This window comes from Pituophis catenifer, unplaced genomic scaffold (assembly GCF_029215685.1).
Source record: "Pituophis catenifer annectens isolate HBS135680 unplaced genomic scaffold, rPitCat1.0.hap2 SCAF_1, whole genome shotgun sequence".
In the NCBI taxonomy this organism is placed as follows: Eukaryota; Metazoa; Chordata; class Lepidosauria; order Squamata; family Colubridae; genus Pituophis; species Pituophis catenifer.
The window spans coordinates 155842639-155862091 of NW_027256881.1; the positions used below are offsets into that span (position 1 = coordinate 155842639).

Consider the following 19453-nt stretch of genomic DNA (forward strand, 5'->3'; position numbering starts at 1 on the left):
TATTAATACTTGATTCTAAATTATAAGACTACACATTACTCTGTCAGATAGGGATTCCCAAACATGCATCTCTTATTTAACGTTAAGAGGGGTATTTAATATTTAATTTGTCAAGATCTTGCTTCAATCTTTATTAGCCATCCTGCCATTTTTTTCTCCATCCAGTTTCTAAACCACACAGAATAAAACATGGGAAGAGCAGGATTAGGAAATGGATGCCAGTGTTCATGGACTCTCAATTTGCATATTCTGTATTTGCCCTCAGGAAAGACAGTAGTAGAATTGTACTTTCTCTGTCCAGCCACAAGGTGGAATACATACTCCAAGTTGTTCAGTAATAATAAACTGGCTGTTTCCTCATTAGTAGTTTAACAAAGTTGGGAAGGACTTTGAAGGTCCTTCCTTCAAAGTTTCCTACTCAGGCAGGAAACCCTATACCATTTCAGACAAATCATTGTCCAATCTCTTCTTAAAACTTCCACTGTTGGAGCACCCACAACTTCTGGAGGCAAGTCATTCTACAGGTTAATTGTTGTAACTTGTCAGGAAATTTCTCCTTAGTTCCAAGTTGGTTCTTTCCTTGAATCATCGTTTATAGCAGGGGTGTCAAACTCAAGGCTCAGGGGCTGGATCCAGCCCACTGGGTGCTTAGATCTGGCCCATAGGGCCACCCTGGAAACAACAAAGGATCGGCCCGCAGTGCCCCTGCCAGTGAAAACAAAGCTCGGGAACCCATTTTTGTTGGCAGAGCACTTGAGTCACCACAGGCACCACTGACATGAGTGACGTTGAGCTGGCCACGCCCATTCTATGCCTTGAGATTTAATATTCAGATGTATCCTGAATGTAGCTGTGTCCTATTTTGATTCACTTGTCTTACAGGCTACTAGAGCCAATGTGCAAAAAGCATAAATTCTTTTGCCTGTTAAACTCTTATTTTCTTTTTTTCAAGCTAAAATATGCTCATTTGCAGTTTAGGAAATGGTTAAAGGGACCCCTGTTAATGGAAATTTTTAGGGACCTTCCATTCATAGACTCCTATTTCCTCAAAAGTATTTCGCCATTTTGTTACTGAAAGCTATTTTCTATCTCGCTTACAAGAAACATAGCTGAAGAAAATATATTACTATACATCTTAAGGGACTTTTTGAAGATTCTTTCCTATTTATTACAATAACAATAAGAGAGATATTCTTATAGTAATAACATTTTAACATGACAATCAATATATTGTGGCGTGCAAATACTAATAAAAAACCACTTAATGTATTTTTATCTGTTATTGCAGGAAAGATTTCATTATCCCTCTTTTAATAAAAGAATGCTTCCCTTTATATTTGGTTGTGTCTTTGTTATTATGGTATGTAACATTATTTCCCACAATAATGCTAGGAAAAATGTATATATTTCCAGCTTGTTCCTTTTGTGCCTACCAATAATGATAAAATCTCATATCCAAAAAGATTTTGCTCAATGTTAGATGAATTGACACAGCCAGGTTCTGCAACAACTGAGCTATATGAATATTAATCACAAATTCAGTTGTATGAATATTGCATAGATAGATTGTGTAGAAAGCATGCAGACCTCCTTTTTGTGGTTACAGAACTCACTGCTGGCCAAATTTATTTGGTGGACAGAACCTCATTATGTCTAGTCCTCCATATGTTGCATTTAGACCATCATTCCAGGGTAAGATTTAGCTGCATTTAATTCCGAGTTTCAATTAACAGATTGTCAAGTGGCTTGCAAGTGTCAGAAAATGCAACTTTTGGTTAAGAACGCTCCTTGTCTTACAGTCCCAAAGACAGATTACTGACTCTTCTGCTATTTAGCATATTTTTTGGACTATAAGGCACACTTCCTCCCCCAAAAGTGGGTGGAAATGTCTGTGCATCTTATAGAGCTAATATTGTGGGGGGAGGGGGATTGGTGTGGCACCAATCAGATGTTCTAGGCAGCAGCAATTGCCGCCGCTGCCCATTCGCTGGCAATTGGTGGTGAACGGGCTGCAGCAAGCAGTGAACTTGTCATGGTTAACAGGCTGTGGTGAACGGGTGGCAGCGATCCCTGCCACCTAGAACTGATTGGCAGTATTCCAGGAGGCAAATCCAATCATCAACCAGCTGCTTGGCGGCAAAGGCTCCAGTGGTCCCCTCCAGTGGGGCTCCAGTGATCCCCTCCAGCGGCAGCAGCTCAGCTGTTGACTAGTTTTGCCGCAACGGAGTGAAGCCCTGATGAGCCACATACTGAAGCTGACCAGGCTGTTTGCTCAAGGACGCTAGCCAGATGAATACCGGATGGATGCTGGAAGGCAGAGGCAGATTTTTTTTTTCCTCCTCTAAAGCTAATGTGCATCTTATAGTCCGGAGCCTCTTATAGTCGATATCTACATATAGCTGGCTTGACTAAAGCAGCAGTATTCCTTACAAGTAACCTTCTATAGAAAAGATAAATCTGAGGTTCTGTAGTGATGAAAGCCTTGACATGAAAAGAATTTAACCTCTTTCCTGGGCCTGTTTTTGTCCTTATAATGCTGACTCTGCCCCTTTTGAAATACCCTGTGAAGAGATGGGTTATTTGTATTGCACCCCACAGTGGCTCTTAGCAACACCCAGAGATGGCTAGATAAATATCCATTATCATAACTCTGATTATGAAAATGTCAGAATATACTATCAGGTTCTAAGAATACAGGCAATCCTTAACTTACAACCATTCATTTGGTAACTGTTTGAAGTTACAATGGCACTGAAAAAAGTGACTTCTGTTTTTCACACGATCACTGCAGCATCCCCATACTCATGTGATCAAAATTATGAAGTTTGGAACCTGGCATGTATTTATGATGGTTGCAGTGTTCCGGGATCATATGATCACCTTTTGAAACGTTTTGACAAGCAAAGTTAATGGGGAATCTAGATTCACTTAATAACTGTGGCAAAAAAAATCATAAAATTGTGCAAAACTCACTTAACAACTCGCCTACCAATGGAAATGTCGGGTTTAATTGTTATTCTAAAGTAAGGACTACCTGTAATGTTACACAATGGAATGCGTATTCTTTTTCCAATAATGACAAATGTTCATTCAGTCTAAAGGGTTTTTATTTCAGATTCAGAAAAACTCTGAATAATTAACACAAGATTCACTGAATTTTGAGTTACAAAATAATTAAACAATTCTCTGCACTGCTTTCCACTAAAACAGCTAGGAACGGTTGGAGGTTTTTAGAAGTGGAAAAACAGTATGAACTCTAGTCACATATTTATTTTCATTTTTTTATATACATATACACATTTTATCCTTGATAGTGATGACAACCTTACAGAGCTGTATGATCAAAATTAGGAGCATGCAAAATGTTTCAAATTTGAACTACTTCCAGTCGAAATTCCCATCTCAAGAGTGAAATGAGTTGTTTTTATTATTTTCAATACAATTTTTACAAGTTTTGAAAATTGGAAGTACAATATTTCCAAAACAACTAAACACTCTCATTTTGCAACTGAAACATTTTGAATCTTTCACATTCGAAGTGGGATGCTCCAAAGTCAAAATGATTTGAATTTGAAATATTCTGCATGCCCACAAACAAAATACATATTGGGAACATTACATTCAGAGACAGAAAACAATACTTAGAAAATGGAGTGGTTAGCTGTTGCTGACATACATTATTCTATAATCCTGATAAAGCTTAGAATGCTTTATCTGATTTCAGATTTGAAATCTAACATTTATAATCCTGTAAAATAGAACAGACAATGTGTTTTCTCAGGAATTCAGACCCAGGGCTAAACTAAGCATCTAACTAAGGATCTTGAGAAGAAATACATGAGATGAACAGCACTGTGAATAAAACACAGGTAAAGCAGCACTTTAGGTACAACACAATAAGGCAGGTGGTGTCATCATCGCTCATGTCTAAAATCATAAAGTGTAGATTTCCTTATCCTACACAGATTCCAGATTGTTCAGTCTCCACCTTTGTATTATGCAGCCATTCATTTTCATTACAGCAAAGCACGTCCACATTCTACTTGACTTTGATTAAAAACGTCAGTACAGAAAGACACAAGTGGCACTGTAGGGCAGTATAATCTATCGCTAGCATTTGAGTTGAAGAGTATTGTAAGAGACACAGTTTAAAGATACATATTAATGAAAGCTAATCAGAAGAGCTCACTGTAACTGTAAATACAGAACCATATTTCTCCTCATTAACAGACAGCTTAGTTGCTCTAAATGATTCCATTAATTGGGGGAGGGGCTGTTGAATATTAAGGTAAGCTAGAAGTATAGTAGCCAATTTAATGTGATAACCGTTCCATCTGGTCATAAGAATTTTATTCAGGTCTCAGTAGAAGCTGACATTCAGCTGTGCCAGTGAGAAAAATAAGAAAGCTTCTCAACGTTGTAAAAAAAAATAGATCCTGTTTGATGATTCCTCGTGTGAGGTAATCTCCCCTAGCATTATATTGAGTAATCAGAGCATTTCTGCATCTAGTTTTGGCACTATTGCCACAGCAATACTGCCCTCCTTATTTTCACAGTGACATTTTTCTTCGACAATTCAAGCCAGTGTTATTTTACTAAGCTCTCCAAAATCTCAAATCACCAACTTATTTGTCAAGGACCCTAGGGGTAGGTAGCTTAGGCCCACCACCCAAAGTTTTCCTCTCCTTGTTCTTAAGCAACTACAGGAAAAGGCAAAGACAGCAGTGGGAATCTGATATTGGAGTAGCAGCTGGGGTCTTTTTAGAGAGTTTTTGTTGGACGGGGACATGTTTAATAGTCAGCAAGGGAACGCAGTGATGATTCAGTGTAAATTCTGGGAATGGTTGCATGAGAATAAACACAATGAAGATTCAACACAAAGTCCAATTAGAGGAATATCCTTTTTTAGCCAACCTAAAAAAATGGAATAGCAAGAGGAAAAAATACAAGCTGATAGCCTATTTTTAATTTTAGTATTAAGATGGAATTTGGGAGGAGGATGCAAACTTTCAAATCAGGGCCTCAACACTACCACAACAAAATCTGCTGTGCTGTATTTGTGCCTAGAATGTCAGGATTTTTTAAAAAGCTGATCACCCAGTTCAAAAATATATAATTATTTTTCAGCTTTGTTTTACCTGTTCATAGTAACTTGAAACACATATTAGCACACAGAATATAAATCTATAAATCTCCATCTCATTCCTGCTTATAGTCAGCATGATTCTCCTACAATTTTCAGCAGCCCAATTTCAGAGTTCCTAAAATGCTGCACAACAGATTTTTTTAAATTGTAATCAATCCTCTGCTTTATTTTTAAATTTTGATTTCCTTTCACATTCCCCAGCTAGATAAATTAATGAACATTTCATTCTAGTGGTTTAAACTCATCTGATTGAAATGAGAAAAATGAAAAAACAGAAAAGTGAAATATAACACACTGCAATGGACACCTGAAAAACTAGAATTTGTAGACTGCAAGTACTGATATGATACATTAGGAAGGAGCAGTTTAAATAGTCAAGATTGCTGGCATCCTTTGAAGTAATCTTTATGCCACCGAAATCAATAAGGGAGGCATTAAAACTCAATAGTGTAGCATATGTTTTACCCACACAAAGTCCTAGGAGTATAATTCCTGATGTCTCTTAATTTAAAGTAATAATAATAATAATGTATCTTATACAATATAGACTCTAACATAGTCTATGTCATTTTCCTTTATAGGCATTATTTTTTAGGCGTTACTGAGTTTCAAGCAATATGATACTTCAACCTGAAGATAGATATATCATCCACATGCATAAAAACCCAGTTACGTTTACTCGTTAGCAGAGTACAAAAGGACATATTTCTCAATGGGAACCGGACAGGGGCAGGAAGGATATGCTAACCTTGGATTTGGTCCAGGGATTGTCCAAAAGCTAAAGAAAAAATAATCAGTAATGAAAAATACCTGTTCTACTCAGTTTCCTTGTCTTTGCCATTTTGATTTTCCTCCAGACAAAAAAACCCTCAACATTTTGTACCATTAGTAAAGAATCTGATAAAAGAAAAGGCAATATTATTTTATAAAACAAAGCAAGTGTAGAACATTGGTTCACTTTCTTTAATTATGCTGGTACTGACCCAAGATCTGAACTGACGAGGCTATTGAGAAGCACCTGCTTTCTCTCTTTTCTCTCTCTCTCTCTCTCTTTTTTCTTTTTCTGGCTACTATTGTCAATAAGTTGCTGTCAAACCAGTCTTCGGTTCAGCCACTATAAAAATATGAAAAAAAAAAGGTTTACTATACCTAAAAGAGATCCCCAATAGCATTTTTACTGTGAGCAGTAATCAAAGCTCTCAATCAATCTGGCTTTTCCATTTGGTAGAATTTGCTACTTAAACCCCTGACACTGGTACTGTACAGTATATTCACGCTTAATACTGTGTGTGTTAGGTAGGTCACATTTCTGGTGGTAACACCCAAGAGCACCTTTGATTAGCGCTTCCTAATCTTTGTGGTCATTAATGGCAAGTTGTATTTTGAGAGGCAGGCAAGTTGTACTGTCAATCAAGGCTCATAGATATTTTTCTTTCCAATATCCCTACTCTTGCTGGAGCAAAGGTCTGGTTGACTCAATAATCACTAGGATTATATTATTAAAAACCCCTTAAATAAAATATTACTAATCTGCTAGAGAAGATATTATTAGTCCTCTCCAAGGCATATTTTTTTACATAGCAGATTTTTTTAAAAGAAAAAGATGTGCTCAACTGGGATCTTAAGAGGCGTTCTTTGGGTATGTTCTTTTAGTGAGAACTAAAATTACATATCTGCACTTGCAACTTTTTGCACTTCCTACTCAATTTCTGCTTTCCAGTACCTAAACCTGAAATATTATGTAGTTTACAGTCATGCCTCCTCAAAAATTACATTAAAATGACAGAAAAAGCTGAGCAAGAATTCCTTTCTCTATAGAGAAAAAATCACTATGTCTGGAGTTTTACATCTTAGGAAAAAAAGATTAAGGGGGAAAGGCATGAAGGCATTATGAAACTATTCCACGGTGAAATAAGTGAACAAGGAGAAATTTCATTTGTCTCACACAATACTAAAAACAATACTTTCATCCAATGAAAATAAAAGTTGGGAGGTTCAAGATCCACAGCTGACTTTACTAATTTTGAAATTCTGCACAAACATTGTTACTACTGCTCAAAGTGTGCTAAATCAGTTGCAGGAAGCAAATCAGTATTCTATGTGCTGATTAATTATTTCCTGCACACCTATGCAAGTGGGTAAAATGGAATATAATTCACAAATTCCAAAACAAGATACAAAATGATACCAGGATAAAGAGAAATAGTTTCTTTCTCTATGAGCAGATCCTCTAAAACAGTATTTTTCACATTTGGGAATGTTAAGGTGTGTCGACTTCAATTCCCAGAATTCCCTAGCCAGCTGGCTGGAGTATTCTGGGAATTGGAGTCCACACATCTTAAAGTTCCCAAATGTGAAAAACACTGCTGTAAAGAAACCTAAGTGCTTTTCTACCACTAAAAGTCAATCTAGTCAGCCAGTTCAAAGCTGCTTTTTTGTAAGAACGCCTCTTTCCTGAAAATGTACGCTCAGCAACTGAAACAAAGGATAGATGCAATCTTATGACTTAATGATTATCTAACTGAAAAGTAATAGGATTATCTAGATTGTGACTCTGTTGCAAGAGGACCTGGCATTATGACTGGCAGCAATACAAACAGGTCAGGTTTAACTGACTGGCCTGCCCAAAGGATAGAGATTACTCTGTCAGCATTTGTAACATCTATTGGTAAGAATACTTCATAATGTGTTTGTCTAGTTAATACGGGAAGAGAAAAGATACCACCATATTTATTATGTGCCCACACTGAAAGAAGAATAGGTACAGTGGGATAAACATATAACCCATTCTAAAGGCTTCCTTTATAGTTATATAAAGTTGCTTTGTAATTTATAAGGACAAAAGTTGTTGTTTCTGGAAAGGTAAATATTTATCAAAACAATACCTTGCCCTTCAACCAAAGGTGTTTATGATTAAAATCTGACGACTCCTCTTTTTTTTTGATTCGTATTAATCCCACTTACTTTATTGTAAATTCCAAATTTGGAGTTCACCAGATTGAAAATGGCAAATTAGGACAAATGGCATAACATGCTAAGAATTCTGGAAACTGGAGTTGTGGCCCATCTGGGAGGCACCAGGTGAGTTGTCTTTTCCTGCCCCAAAGTTAATTTTGCAGGGAGGAAATTATAACATATTATATCCTTTTGAAAAAGATTTTCATACTGGGACAACGGCAAGTAATATTACAAACAACTTTAAATAATGGAATTGAATTTCTGACAGCCAGAAAAATATCTGAATAGCATCTCTTATGCAAGGAGAGTTAAAGGGCAGAATTGTGTGATTACTTGTCATCACATATCCTCTTGAAAGCAATGGTGGAGTGAGGGGAAAAGTAACAAATGAAGCTTCATGATTACCAGGCCACAATTAAGCACCTATTTAAATGTACTTTTATGTAGACTTTTTGAAGCTTAAAACTGGATATTCTATATATGTTTTCTACCCACATTCGCAATACGATTTTATTTGTTATGCATAAAGAAAAAAAATATTGGTCATTATGTCACCGGGCACTAAATAAGCATGGAGTTAATCTGTTCAGGAATTAATAGAAACACACTTCATATACTTTTTGGTCTTGGGGAAATAAGCAGCATACTACCATATCAGATATAGCCTGTTCTTTTGATAAACAATTTGTTTTTAGGTCCAGTTATGGATGCTCATTATAGATACAATATCCACTAGGTGTATTGGGCCTATAAATCTGAAAATTCTAGCCAGCCTTCCATTGCCAATAGAAAGTCCCAATTTGGGACAGTTCTAAGCAGAAAACATTAAAAGCTATAAGCAATACAATATGCTAATCTAGAACAAAGATAATTTCTTGCAACACCACCAGCAGACATGACATCAAACTAGGAAACGTAAATCAATTCCTGCTAGTATATATTCATCCTGGCCACTCATTGATATTTCTTTCCAGGAACAACAATCAAGCATTAATATAAATTGCTGAGAGTGTCTCAAAAGCAATTTAAGCTTCCTCTGTAAGAAACAATTATGAAGGCTACAACCAACTTTTGAAGAGAAAGGCAATGGTTCAACTTCTTGCTTTCTTTTTTGGTCCAGTAAGGTTTGATTTACAGGTGCTTTGCTTGGTTCAAGAAGAGAGCAATAAATTACAATGGTCCTTTTTAGGCTAATCTGGATTGGTGGCCATTAACTATATATATATCTGATAACATATTAGTTCAATTCTATTCTCCTTCAAAAAGGTTTGCTTCTCTGATTTATCCAACTAGAACAAAGAGCAATAGTTTGGTTAGGTCCCACAAACTATGGCTATCAATCAAAATAAACTGATCCCTTAAGAATACCTTTCAAATATAGTCATGCAGGTTCGATGCAGTAAAATTACAAGAAACTCCATTTCATTCCTGTATAACTTCAGTTAACAAGACATTCCCAAAATCTCTGAAATTTCATAGTCTATCTTTTAAAGTGGGCTTTAAATTTTATTTCATAGCAAGAAGAAATTTTCTAGGATGGCTATCATTCACTCATTACATTTGTCTTGCATGTTACTCCTATACACACAAGGATGCAGCAGCACTTTTTGTACCAACTAAAGTTTTCATTCTTGTCTCTCTCACACAAACACACATACAGAAACTTGCACATATTTTGTAGTCTGTGGCTGTTACCACTGTGTTCTGTGCCATCAGACTGGAAGAGAATACACCTGCTTAAACTCAGGGGCCATTCAGACTCTATTAAACAAGTACTTTCTAAATGAAAATGCCCACAAAGTGCCCTCCACTCTTTTATATTCATAGGACTGATTCATTAGATGTTGGATCTTGAGAGCTAGATGGTGGAGGGGTGACGGCTTGAACCTTGTGTGTTACCAGAGGTGATGTTTCCCCATCAGCTTTGATGTTTGGAATGGCTTCCACATGGACATCACTAAGTTCTGTGTCTTTCTCCTTCATTTCTTTTGGATTCAGATAATCAAGAATACCTGCTCCAAAGGCATCACCTTCGACATTGACAACTGTTGTGGTCCGGTCCCTGATCAATAGGGAAAACACGGAAATGTTTTCACTGGTGTTAATGAAATGCATCTGTAAACATTTGCAGAGACTCAACTTACCTTTAAAAGCAACAGATTTGAGAAGTGTCATTTGCCACCCTCTATATTAACAGTAATCTGTGTTCAAGACTGAAGACATCAAAAAGCACAGCAAGCAAAGGTGCTTTTTAAAAAGCAGACAGCTCTGCCCTATTCTCTGTAAGCAAAATTAAGATCAGAAGCTCAACCTGAACCGTTTGCTGAAGGAGACTGTAGTACCATCAGTCAGTCATTTCTCCTGGCCAGCAAGGTGGGCATTTCCTTTTTTGCTGGAGTACATGATTGTAAAATTGGGGACTGAACCCAAGGCAACTCTTTTTGAGACCCTACCTCCAATTTTAAACATACCCCACCAAGATTTTTTACCATCTTTCTGAAGAAAAAAAAAATTAAACAAATACTACATCCATTTTGGGAAGCTTTGATATTTCAACAGTTTTCTTGGAGCGAAACTCCGTTTCTTGTTTACCATAATTCTGTCCATCCTTTTCCTGACATACGAGGAACATTAACATTCCTTACATTTGATTGGAATGTAGCTTTTACAGCAGTTATGGCTGACCCCAAATATAAATACTTGTGCCTCAAAATGCAGCCTCTCTTTCACTTCATGCTACAAAACAAAAACCCCACTGCAAAATATACTGCTCAAAAAAATAAAGGGAACACAAGCAGAAGACATCCAAGATCTGAATGAATGAAATAGCCTTATTAAATACTTTGTTCTTTACATACAGTAGTTTATACACTGCTCAAACAACTAAAGGGAACACAAAACTACTGTATGTAACGAACAAAGTATTTAATAAGGCTATTTCATTCATTCAGATCTCGGATGTCTTCTGCTTGTGTTCCCTTTATTTTTTTGAGCAGTGTATTTCCCCCCCTCCCCCAAGAAGAAGGAAGTAATTTTTATGCCATGGGATGCATGGTTTTTAATAGCCAATTTCCTCTGCTTATCCCACTTTCAACTTCAAAGAACTTTTGTGATAATCGGAATGGAAAAAGATGCAAATCAAAAATTTAGAGCAGTGAGTTTCTTTCTCCCTTCAGCAGCAATCAACAAATTCTGCTGTGTGATTTGCAACTGCTCTCTTCTTGATGAAAGTACTTTTTAAAGGTTGCCCCTACAAGGGGTTATTAAGATCCTTGATATTTTGACAACCATCATATCCGAAGAGCCAACATGCACACATTTATATACTTACACAATCCAGTCCACAGCCAATATGAGAGAGATGTCATTTGTGGGAAGTCCAATAGCTTCCAAGATAATAGCTATGGTTAGAACTCCTCCAGCTGGAATTCCAGCAGCTCCCACACTGGAAGCAGTGGCAGTAACCCTGTCAGAAAATTAATTTTGGCTATGCTGAAATTTCATTTACCTATTAAAATAACACAGAATCATATGCAAAGTTTATTTTCTGTACTCGGGAATCTTTCTTTCATTCTACTTTGTTTCCCTGAAAATAAGACATCCCCCGATAATAATCCCAATCGGGCTTTTGAGCGCAAGCACTAAAATAAGCTCTCCCCCCCTCCCCCGAAAATAAACCTTTTCCGAAAATATTTAAACGCATGCTTAACAAGTCCCCGCCATTTCCTCTGGTTAGAGTTAGGGAGACAGAACTGGAAATCAGGTAAAATTCAGGCCAAGCGATTATTTCGGGGTTCAAAAAATATAAAACAGGGTCTTAATTTCAGGGAAACACGGTATACACTGATGCCACGCATTGGTGATAGACTGTACCACTTGCCATTGTGCATCCTGCAAATCAGCTTAATTGTAGTCGCATCAAGTTTGGGTGTGCAACTGATCGAAATTACTAAAATGATTCAGAAGTGACTTAATGACATATCTTCTTGCTGCTTCCTTTTGCATTGCCACCCACAGCACAGTCAAGCCAAGTATCCCTTTATGCTCTTATTCTCTGTATCACAATAAACTATAATCTCCTTAGAAGAAGAAAAGTGCGACTCCTTTCAGCATTTCCCTAAAGGATATAATTTGCAAATGATGCTTCAACCAAAGTGCAATGCGGCAGGCTAGAAAGAGTCGAATTGTTTCTCTGATTTTTCTGATGCACCTGAGCAGCTGACACTATCACTTACAGAATGGTAAAGATCTGTCCAATATTGAGGTCGACGTTGTTCAGTTGAGCAATAAAGACAGCAGCTATACACTGGAAAATAGCAGCTCCATCCATATTCACAGTAGCCCCAATAGGCAAAATAAATCTACTAATCCTTTTGTCTACTTTGTTGTTATCTTCAATGCATTTGATCATTGATGGAAGAGTTGCAGAGCTAGATGTGATCAAGGAAGAAGCACAAGAACGTCAAGTCCAGCAATGTTCCTGCAGCCCAAAATATAAGCATTTGTCTGTCAGCCTAAATAGATAATGTAACATTCCAGATACGTGCTGTTCCTGAAAATTAGGACAAAAGATTCTACTTTATTCATTTCCAAAACAAATGCCTGAATCTTATGAGAAAAAATAAAAAGAGTTTTATTACACATTTTTATTATTATGTCCATTTCAAGTTCTATTATGTCTGGTTTAAAGAAACATTTTTACAGTCAGCCACCTTAGTATTCTCAAGTTGTCTCTCTCCCCACCCTGTAAGATACAATAATATTAAATATTATAATATTATATTATTATATTAAAACCTTTGCCATCAAGCCATATTTTACCATACAGCAACACAGACTATCTACACTCCATTCTAAACGTCTGCCTTATATTTTAATAAATGTAGAATCCCTTGTTTTATAAGAAAAGCCGAGTTACAATATTACTCTAAATTTGAACAATGTCATCCTCATTTCAGAAATAGAAGCAAAAGTCTACCAACCTGGAACAAGTAGCAAATGCTGTGGTGAAAGGAGTTATAAGTCCTAACAGAAAAGTGAAAGGGTTTTTGCGTGTAACTGCAAAATAAATAAGGGGTAAAATAATCCCTCCATGAATAATATGGCCAAGAATTGATGCAAAGATGTATTTTCCAAGGCTTGTCACCAGCAGCATAATGTTATCCATTTCCACAATCTTGCTTCCAACTAGAAATGTAATGCCAAGTGGTACATACCTGAAAAGGAAGCACCAAGTGTTACATTGAATGATAAATAACATTCTAATTTTTGACAGAATGAAAATGAAAAAGTCAGTGATTTCTGAAACCCACACTATGGGCCTCAATAAAGAATAGACATTAGATTGTCATACAAAATTTCCCTCGGTAAATTGAATCTTTATCTCTTCTTCTGTTGTGGGACATTCATCTGCACGTTTGCTACTATCCTTAGAGAGAACCAATTAAATTGAACGAATTAAAGAATCTCCAGTGAACACAACATGTATTTCATATTTAAAGGATAATGGTGTGAATGAAGCTATTTTCGTAAATAATGGTTTAAGTAATATGTTAGGATGAGCAGAGAAGTGAATGGTATAAAAAAATGATCAAATCAGAAGAGTCAGTTTTTGAGTTGAACATTTGTAAGTTGAAGAAACAGTAGATTAATTTGGTCCAACCTAGATTTTGTTCAGCGGACAGAGGTGGCTTTTGAATATGGAAGGACAGAAGCATGAGAGATGGAAATTTAACACCTTTATTGTGGAGATTTCCCAGGGCAAAAAAGCACAAGAATTGCCTAACTTCTAGTTCTTGGTCTGAGGAATTCGTGCAGTGAAGTGATGGCTTGAATGACAAACCAACTGAGTGGCAATAAAAAGCAGAGTTCTAACCATGGTGGTGTTCTAGCAGAAGTCATGAGTTAGAAGGACCCCCAAATAGTGAATCTGACCATTCAGATACAACACTGGTACTGACAGTTAGCCCTAATGTCCAAACAGCAACTCATTTGAGTTCAGCTTAGTCTGTTCTCTCTCATCCAGATTCTTACAGTCTCCAGACATCTGGATAGGATGTCAACAGCATCTTCCTATGCCCCAAAAGTGACAATGTTCAAGTTGGTATATTATCAACACATTGATTATACCACACTCCAAATGCCAAAAAATCACTTCTGTGGCACTCCACATATGACATGTCATTGGGTCAATCTGGCACACCCCACAATTTACTGAATGAGCAGAACCACTGCAAAATAAAAAATAAAAGAAAGATGGCTAATTAAAAAAAAATTCCAAAATGCCCAACCAATTTTAAAGAAAAAATAGGTATCCATATGGCAATAGTCATAGAAGACCCGACTAAAAATATTTCATCGAGTCAGGCTACCACTTTCCTATCCTTCTCAGGAAAGCAGAAAACTTATTTTTATAAAGCAACACCTGAAGGTCTCTGAAAATGGCAGTGGTACGGTATGAAGTGGAGTGAATTTGCCAGAGTCCCAAGCAGGGGTGAAATGCTCCCGGTTCGGACCGGATCGCTTGATCCGGTAGCGATGGCGGCAGGTGGTTCGGAGAACCGGTAGCAAAAATCCCTGCGGCCCCCCCCCACCACCACCATGCCCAGCTGAGCCGCACGATCATCAGAGGATTTTTTTTTTTTACTTTTAAAAGCATTTTTCTACAACTTCTTCCGCCGAAAAAATGCTTTTAAAAGTAAAAAAAAAGTCTCTGATGATCACGCGGCTCAGCAGGATTGTCAGAGCCTTTTCAAAGCATTTTTTAACCACCTCTTCCCCAGAAGAGGTTGCAGAAAAAAATGCTTTAAAAGTCTCTCTGACAATCAGGCAACTCAGCTGGGATCATCACAGAGACTTTTAAAGCATTTTTTTCTGCAACCTCTTCAGCGGAAGAGGTGGTTAAAAAAATGCTTTGAAAAGGCTCTGACGATCCCAGCTGTGTTGCCTGATCGGCAGAGCCTTTTCAAAGCATTTTTTTGCATTTGCAGAAAAAATGCTTTGAAAAGTTAAAAAAAAAAAAAGTTGGCCATGCCCACCCAGTCACATTACCCCCTCCACCAAGCCACGCCCACAGAACCGGTAGTAACAGATTTTACATTTCACCCCTGGTCCCAAGGATATCTTCTTGCACAATTTCAGCTTCCATGACTCTTTCATTCTATAGAGATTTTGTAGGACAAACTGCAAGTCTTGCCTATGAGCTGGCCTTTTCAATTCCAATATTGAATCAGAAAAGAAAAAACTGCCATGTGCTAAATATTCAGGACAGTTGCACAAGGGACATGAGAGAAATCCAGGCCTTGACCGGTCAATAGCCTATCTACAACCCTCTTGAGTCAATATATATCAAGGGAAGGGGGGCAGATGATCAGTTTCAGCTGCTCATTTTTCTATATCAACTTTCCATGTCACACTGGCAGAAGGAAGTTAGAATTAGCTGATTTGGCAGAACAGGGTCTATGTCCTTCCTAGAAACAACAGTTTTGATGCCCAACTGGTAATTCTGTAAAATTCCATGACAATAGTGTTGTACATATTATATAAGCAATACATGGGTAATTCTAAATGCCTTTGTTAAGAAGCAAATGCTACTGAATACGGTAAGAGCGTTGAATAAGCATGTTTAGATGTGCACAATTAAAACCCAAAAGATATGGAAACAGGTTATTAATATAGCCACACTATCAATGGGGGTGCAAATGAAATCCAACTGTTGAATTATACCAACCGAGATTTTAATAACTGAATATTTATGCCCCATATAATGCAATCAGCAGGGATCTCTGCTGCATTTCTGAGCATTTTTTTCAATGAAGAATTTAATTTCCAGATGAGCTAGAAAAGTATATCTGAACTATAGACTTTCTAGACAAGAAAAGGCCTACCTGATATTTGATTACATACAGTAGTTTTTACACTACTCCTCTCAAGTACCAAATTACCAAATTGAATAATTCATACTCCATGCCTGATAAAGGGAGGTACATAATAAACATGGTGAATATTCTCTTTGACTTATTGCATATACCACCTTCTATTCAATCTTAGATTCTGCTAGACAGTCAATCAGCTGGTAATTGTCCCTCTCAAATTAGATGTTACAGACTATGAAGACCCTTTACTACAGACTTTAGAGTTGAAGAGAAAGTAGTATGTGTTGTAAATTGTATTTTAAACTGCCCCAGCACTGGGAAGTTTTTCAGATTGCAATATTATTATGAATACTCACCACATAATCCAAGATACTAAGACCATGGTTGCCTCGTTGAAAGAATTAAAGAAACGAATGAGTTCTTCTCCTTCAGGTCCAAGTTTTTTCAAAGCTACTCCCAAAACCAGAGCAAAGAGCACAAGCCCCAGAATATTCATTCCTTCAATTTCAGTGCCAACAGGGAACTGTGAATGAGATACATATAGCCATACTGTAAAGTGTTTTAATGTGGTGTGCCAATTATATGAAGCTAGATCTCCCTTTTGATATTAATTGCAGTTAACAAATAAATGGAAGCAGCACTCTATGACAAAAGAGAAACCCACTAGAAATAATCTCTTCTCTGAATGCAGATGTAATCTTTCGACAGAAGAGATAATTTTCATAAGAGTCTTCAGAATGAAGATGTTAGAGCCTCATTATTTACCATGTTGACAGAGCTAAAAGCATTGTGTACTTAAGATTAGTACATTATTTGTACTTATAATGTAAGATTTTTACAACACAAGGAGCATTTCAATTTGATTGGTTTGGAAGGAGGAAATATCATTTACCTAAACTACTTGTTTATTCAAAGTGGCCCTTGATACCATCTAGTTATCTTCAAATATTTTGTGCAGACTACAAAGGCAAATAATTATTTCCACATCATTTTATGGGCAGGAAAAAGGTATCACATATATTTGCTGACTGAGGATAGGCTTGGTAAATTTGAACTAAGAAAACTGACACACATACCCCTCTTTCATACATTCAAGATCATGGCTAAATAGAACCTAGGCATATAAAATTCATAGTTTGGGAGTGGTAGGGAGAACTATCTTTATTCCACATTCATCTCCACATTTATATTGTCTACCAAGTCAAAAGAGATAATGAACTGTAAAAATAAAATATATAGTTTGATTAATTTGTTAATGGGAATTAAAGGGATAGTATTGAATAGCTATCCAAAAGACTATTTTTAAAAAGAGAAACAAGCAAGTAGCTAAGGCAAAGAATTACTGTATACAACATTTATGTTATTGTCATATCACTGAATGAAATATATCTTTGAGCTTCTCTTCCAATGTTTGTACCAAAAGTATGGTACTATACTTCTGGTACAAGTGCTATAAGACAAATGTGCTATAAGACAAATCAAATGCATGCGATTGTCAGGATAGATTTCAATTCTTCCAAGCTGATTCTAGTATTGCTCAACCATGATATAGTATTCTTCCTATTGAGATCCTGTTCAGACTTATCAACTTAATTGAGAAATATAGCGAACTGTCTTTCAGCTATAATTAACAAATGATGTTGATAAAAAGTTCAAAAGGCCTTTAGAATAATAAACTTGTGAAGAAGATACAGCATTAATTGAAGAGCTTTAATCCAAACATTTTGACATTATAATAAAATATGAGGAAACTTTACTTTGGGACACCTGCAAGCACAACCTCCGCTCCACTCCTCAGATTCTCTAAATCATGCAGAAGACAAAGATGTTTTCAATTCTTCCGTCCATGCAAGAAGGTATTCCTTCTGATCATTTCTCCGAAAACCCAGAAAAAAATTAGGAATTATTTTTTGGACCAGCAGCACTCTGGAACCTGTCTCTGACTTCAAATGCAAATATTTACTCTTCGCTGTGGCTGTCTGTCTTTAGTAATGACTGATGTGAAAAGGAGTAAAGCTCTTCAATTAAAAGCTCCTCATCTCCTAGGATTTGAGGAAATGAATAATCTCTCCCATCTTGCAGAAATGGTTGACACCACCACAATCTTCAGTAATTTAGAGGAGGAGTCTCTACAAAGTCAGAAAGTCAGCATTTGGTCATATCCTCCTCTTATCTAGAATAATCTATAATGATATCCTGTATAGTTTATTAAGAAGAATGGGCCCTTGATAGACAAGTCAAGGAATCCTATAAGTCCCGAAGTTAGTTCAGAGTTAGTGGGCACTAGTTTCTGTTATGATTGTAGGACTACTTAGACTTCTCTAAAGAAAGTGCTACACTGGAAAGAACCTGGGTTTTTCTATCCATGTTAGTAAAATAAACATAAGATATGGTGTGGTACTATGTTATTACAAACTTAAGCTAATATTCCTAACAAAGATATAAAAAATATCTGGTTCCTAACATTACTAACAACAAGAATCTGCAAAAATAGAGATTCCCCAAGTAGAAATGGGAGAGACCCTGTTACTTCTTCTTCAACAATGAAACAAGGAGACAAGGCTCAGACTATGCCACTCAATCAGGTGGAGAGGAGTAGAACTAATCCCCCACTTCTGACTTCAGTATCACTGAAAGTGACATTGTTCAGACATAGTATCCACAACTTCAAATGAGAATTATTTTACAAAGCAAACATTAGTGTATACACTAGAGAGAAAAACTGTTCTCAAGTAGGCAACAGCAACCCAGGATTCAAGGTCAGCGTAGCAATATCATGCTACGTTTCTGAGCTACCCAGATAATTTCATATAACAGTGCTATGCTAGTTGCCAAAATGAGAGAATTCCACATTGTTAAACATCCAAAGGCTACAAGGCACTCTTTTGAGAGAAAATAAAAAGAGAACAATTGTTCCATAGTAGTGCTATAGGTTGGGGGCCAAGTCAATGTATCCCCTCACAGTTCCGTAGTTATTAACTCCAAGATTTTGTAAGAAGAGCTGTTGGTGGGGATTCTTGGAGGCATGATTTGACAAGATAATGTGAATAAGCGGGAACCATGCTGTTCAAGTTAAAGCTACAAAGCATAGGTAACCAGATTGTGACCTGGAGGTAGATTTAATTTCACAGATGTCTTCATGGATCGTATATTGGGGAAATGGATGAGTGAGAAAGCCTGAACTCTCCACAAGTGGTTCCTGGTGCTCTGTGAAGGATGAAACAAGAAGTTGTTGCTTCCTGCCTCAACTGTTGCATACTTTGAACTCTGGGGAAAGTACAGACTATGCATGAATTGACATGACCCTTTCAAAGCTTCCATGAGCTGGGAAGGTGTAGGATAGCTTCTGTCTGCTGGAATGGCTCAGCCTTCTGCATAATTTCCCCATTAAGAAAATGCATACGGATGAAACTGGCAGGAGGACCACTTCATACTGCCTCTCTCAAGGAAAGCAACAGTCAGTTGACAATAGTAA

The 19453-nt window shown here is 37.0% G+C and overlaps 1 protein-coding gene across 2 annotated transcripts in view; it reads right to left on the reverse strand.

Moving 5' to 3' along the window:
* Positions 1 to 3089: 3089 nt before the first annotated feature.
* SLC1A4 (solute carrier family 1 member 4) overlaps positions 3090 to 19453 on the reverse strand; it is a 29156-nt gene continuing 12792 nt past the window's right edge. Inside the window, exons 2-7 of one of the 2 annotated variants that reach the window (XM_070933077.1) lie at positions 16335 to 16501; positions 13087 to 13320; positions 12340 to 12534; positions 11436 to 11570; positions 10004 to 10166; positions 3090 to 6260 (exon numbers count right to left, since the gene is read on the reverse strand). In XM_070933077.1, the coding sequence (XP_070789178.1) occupies positions 6237 to 6260; positions 10004 to 10166; positions 11436 to 11570; positions 12340 to 12534; positions 13087 to 13320; positions 16335 to 16474 (891 nt within the window). In that variant the 5' untranslated portion in view covers positions 16475 to 16501 and the 3' untranslated portion in view covers positions 3090 to 6236. Of the gene's footprint in view, positions 6261 to 9602; positions 10167 to 11435; positions 11571 to 12339; positions 12535 to 13086; positions 13321 to 16334; positions 16502 to 19453 lie in introns of those variants that run through there. The other variant, XM_070933078.1, reaches the window with a different exon arrangement.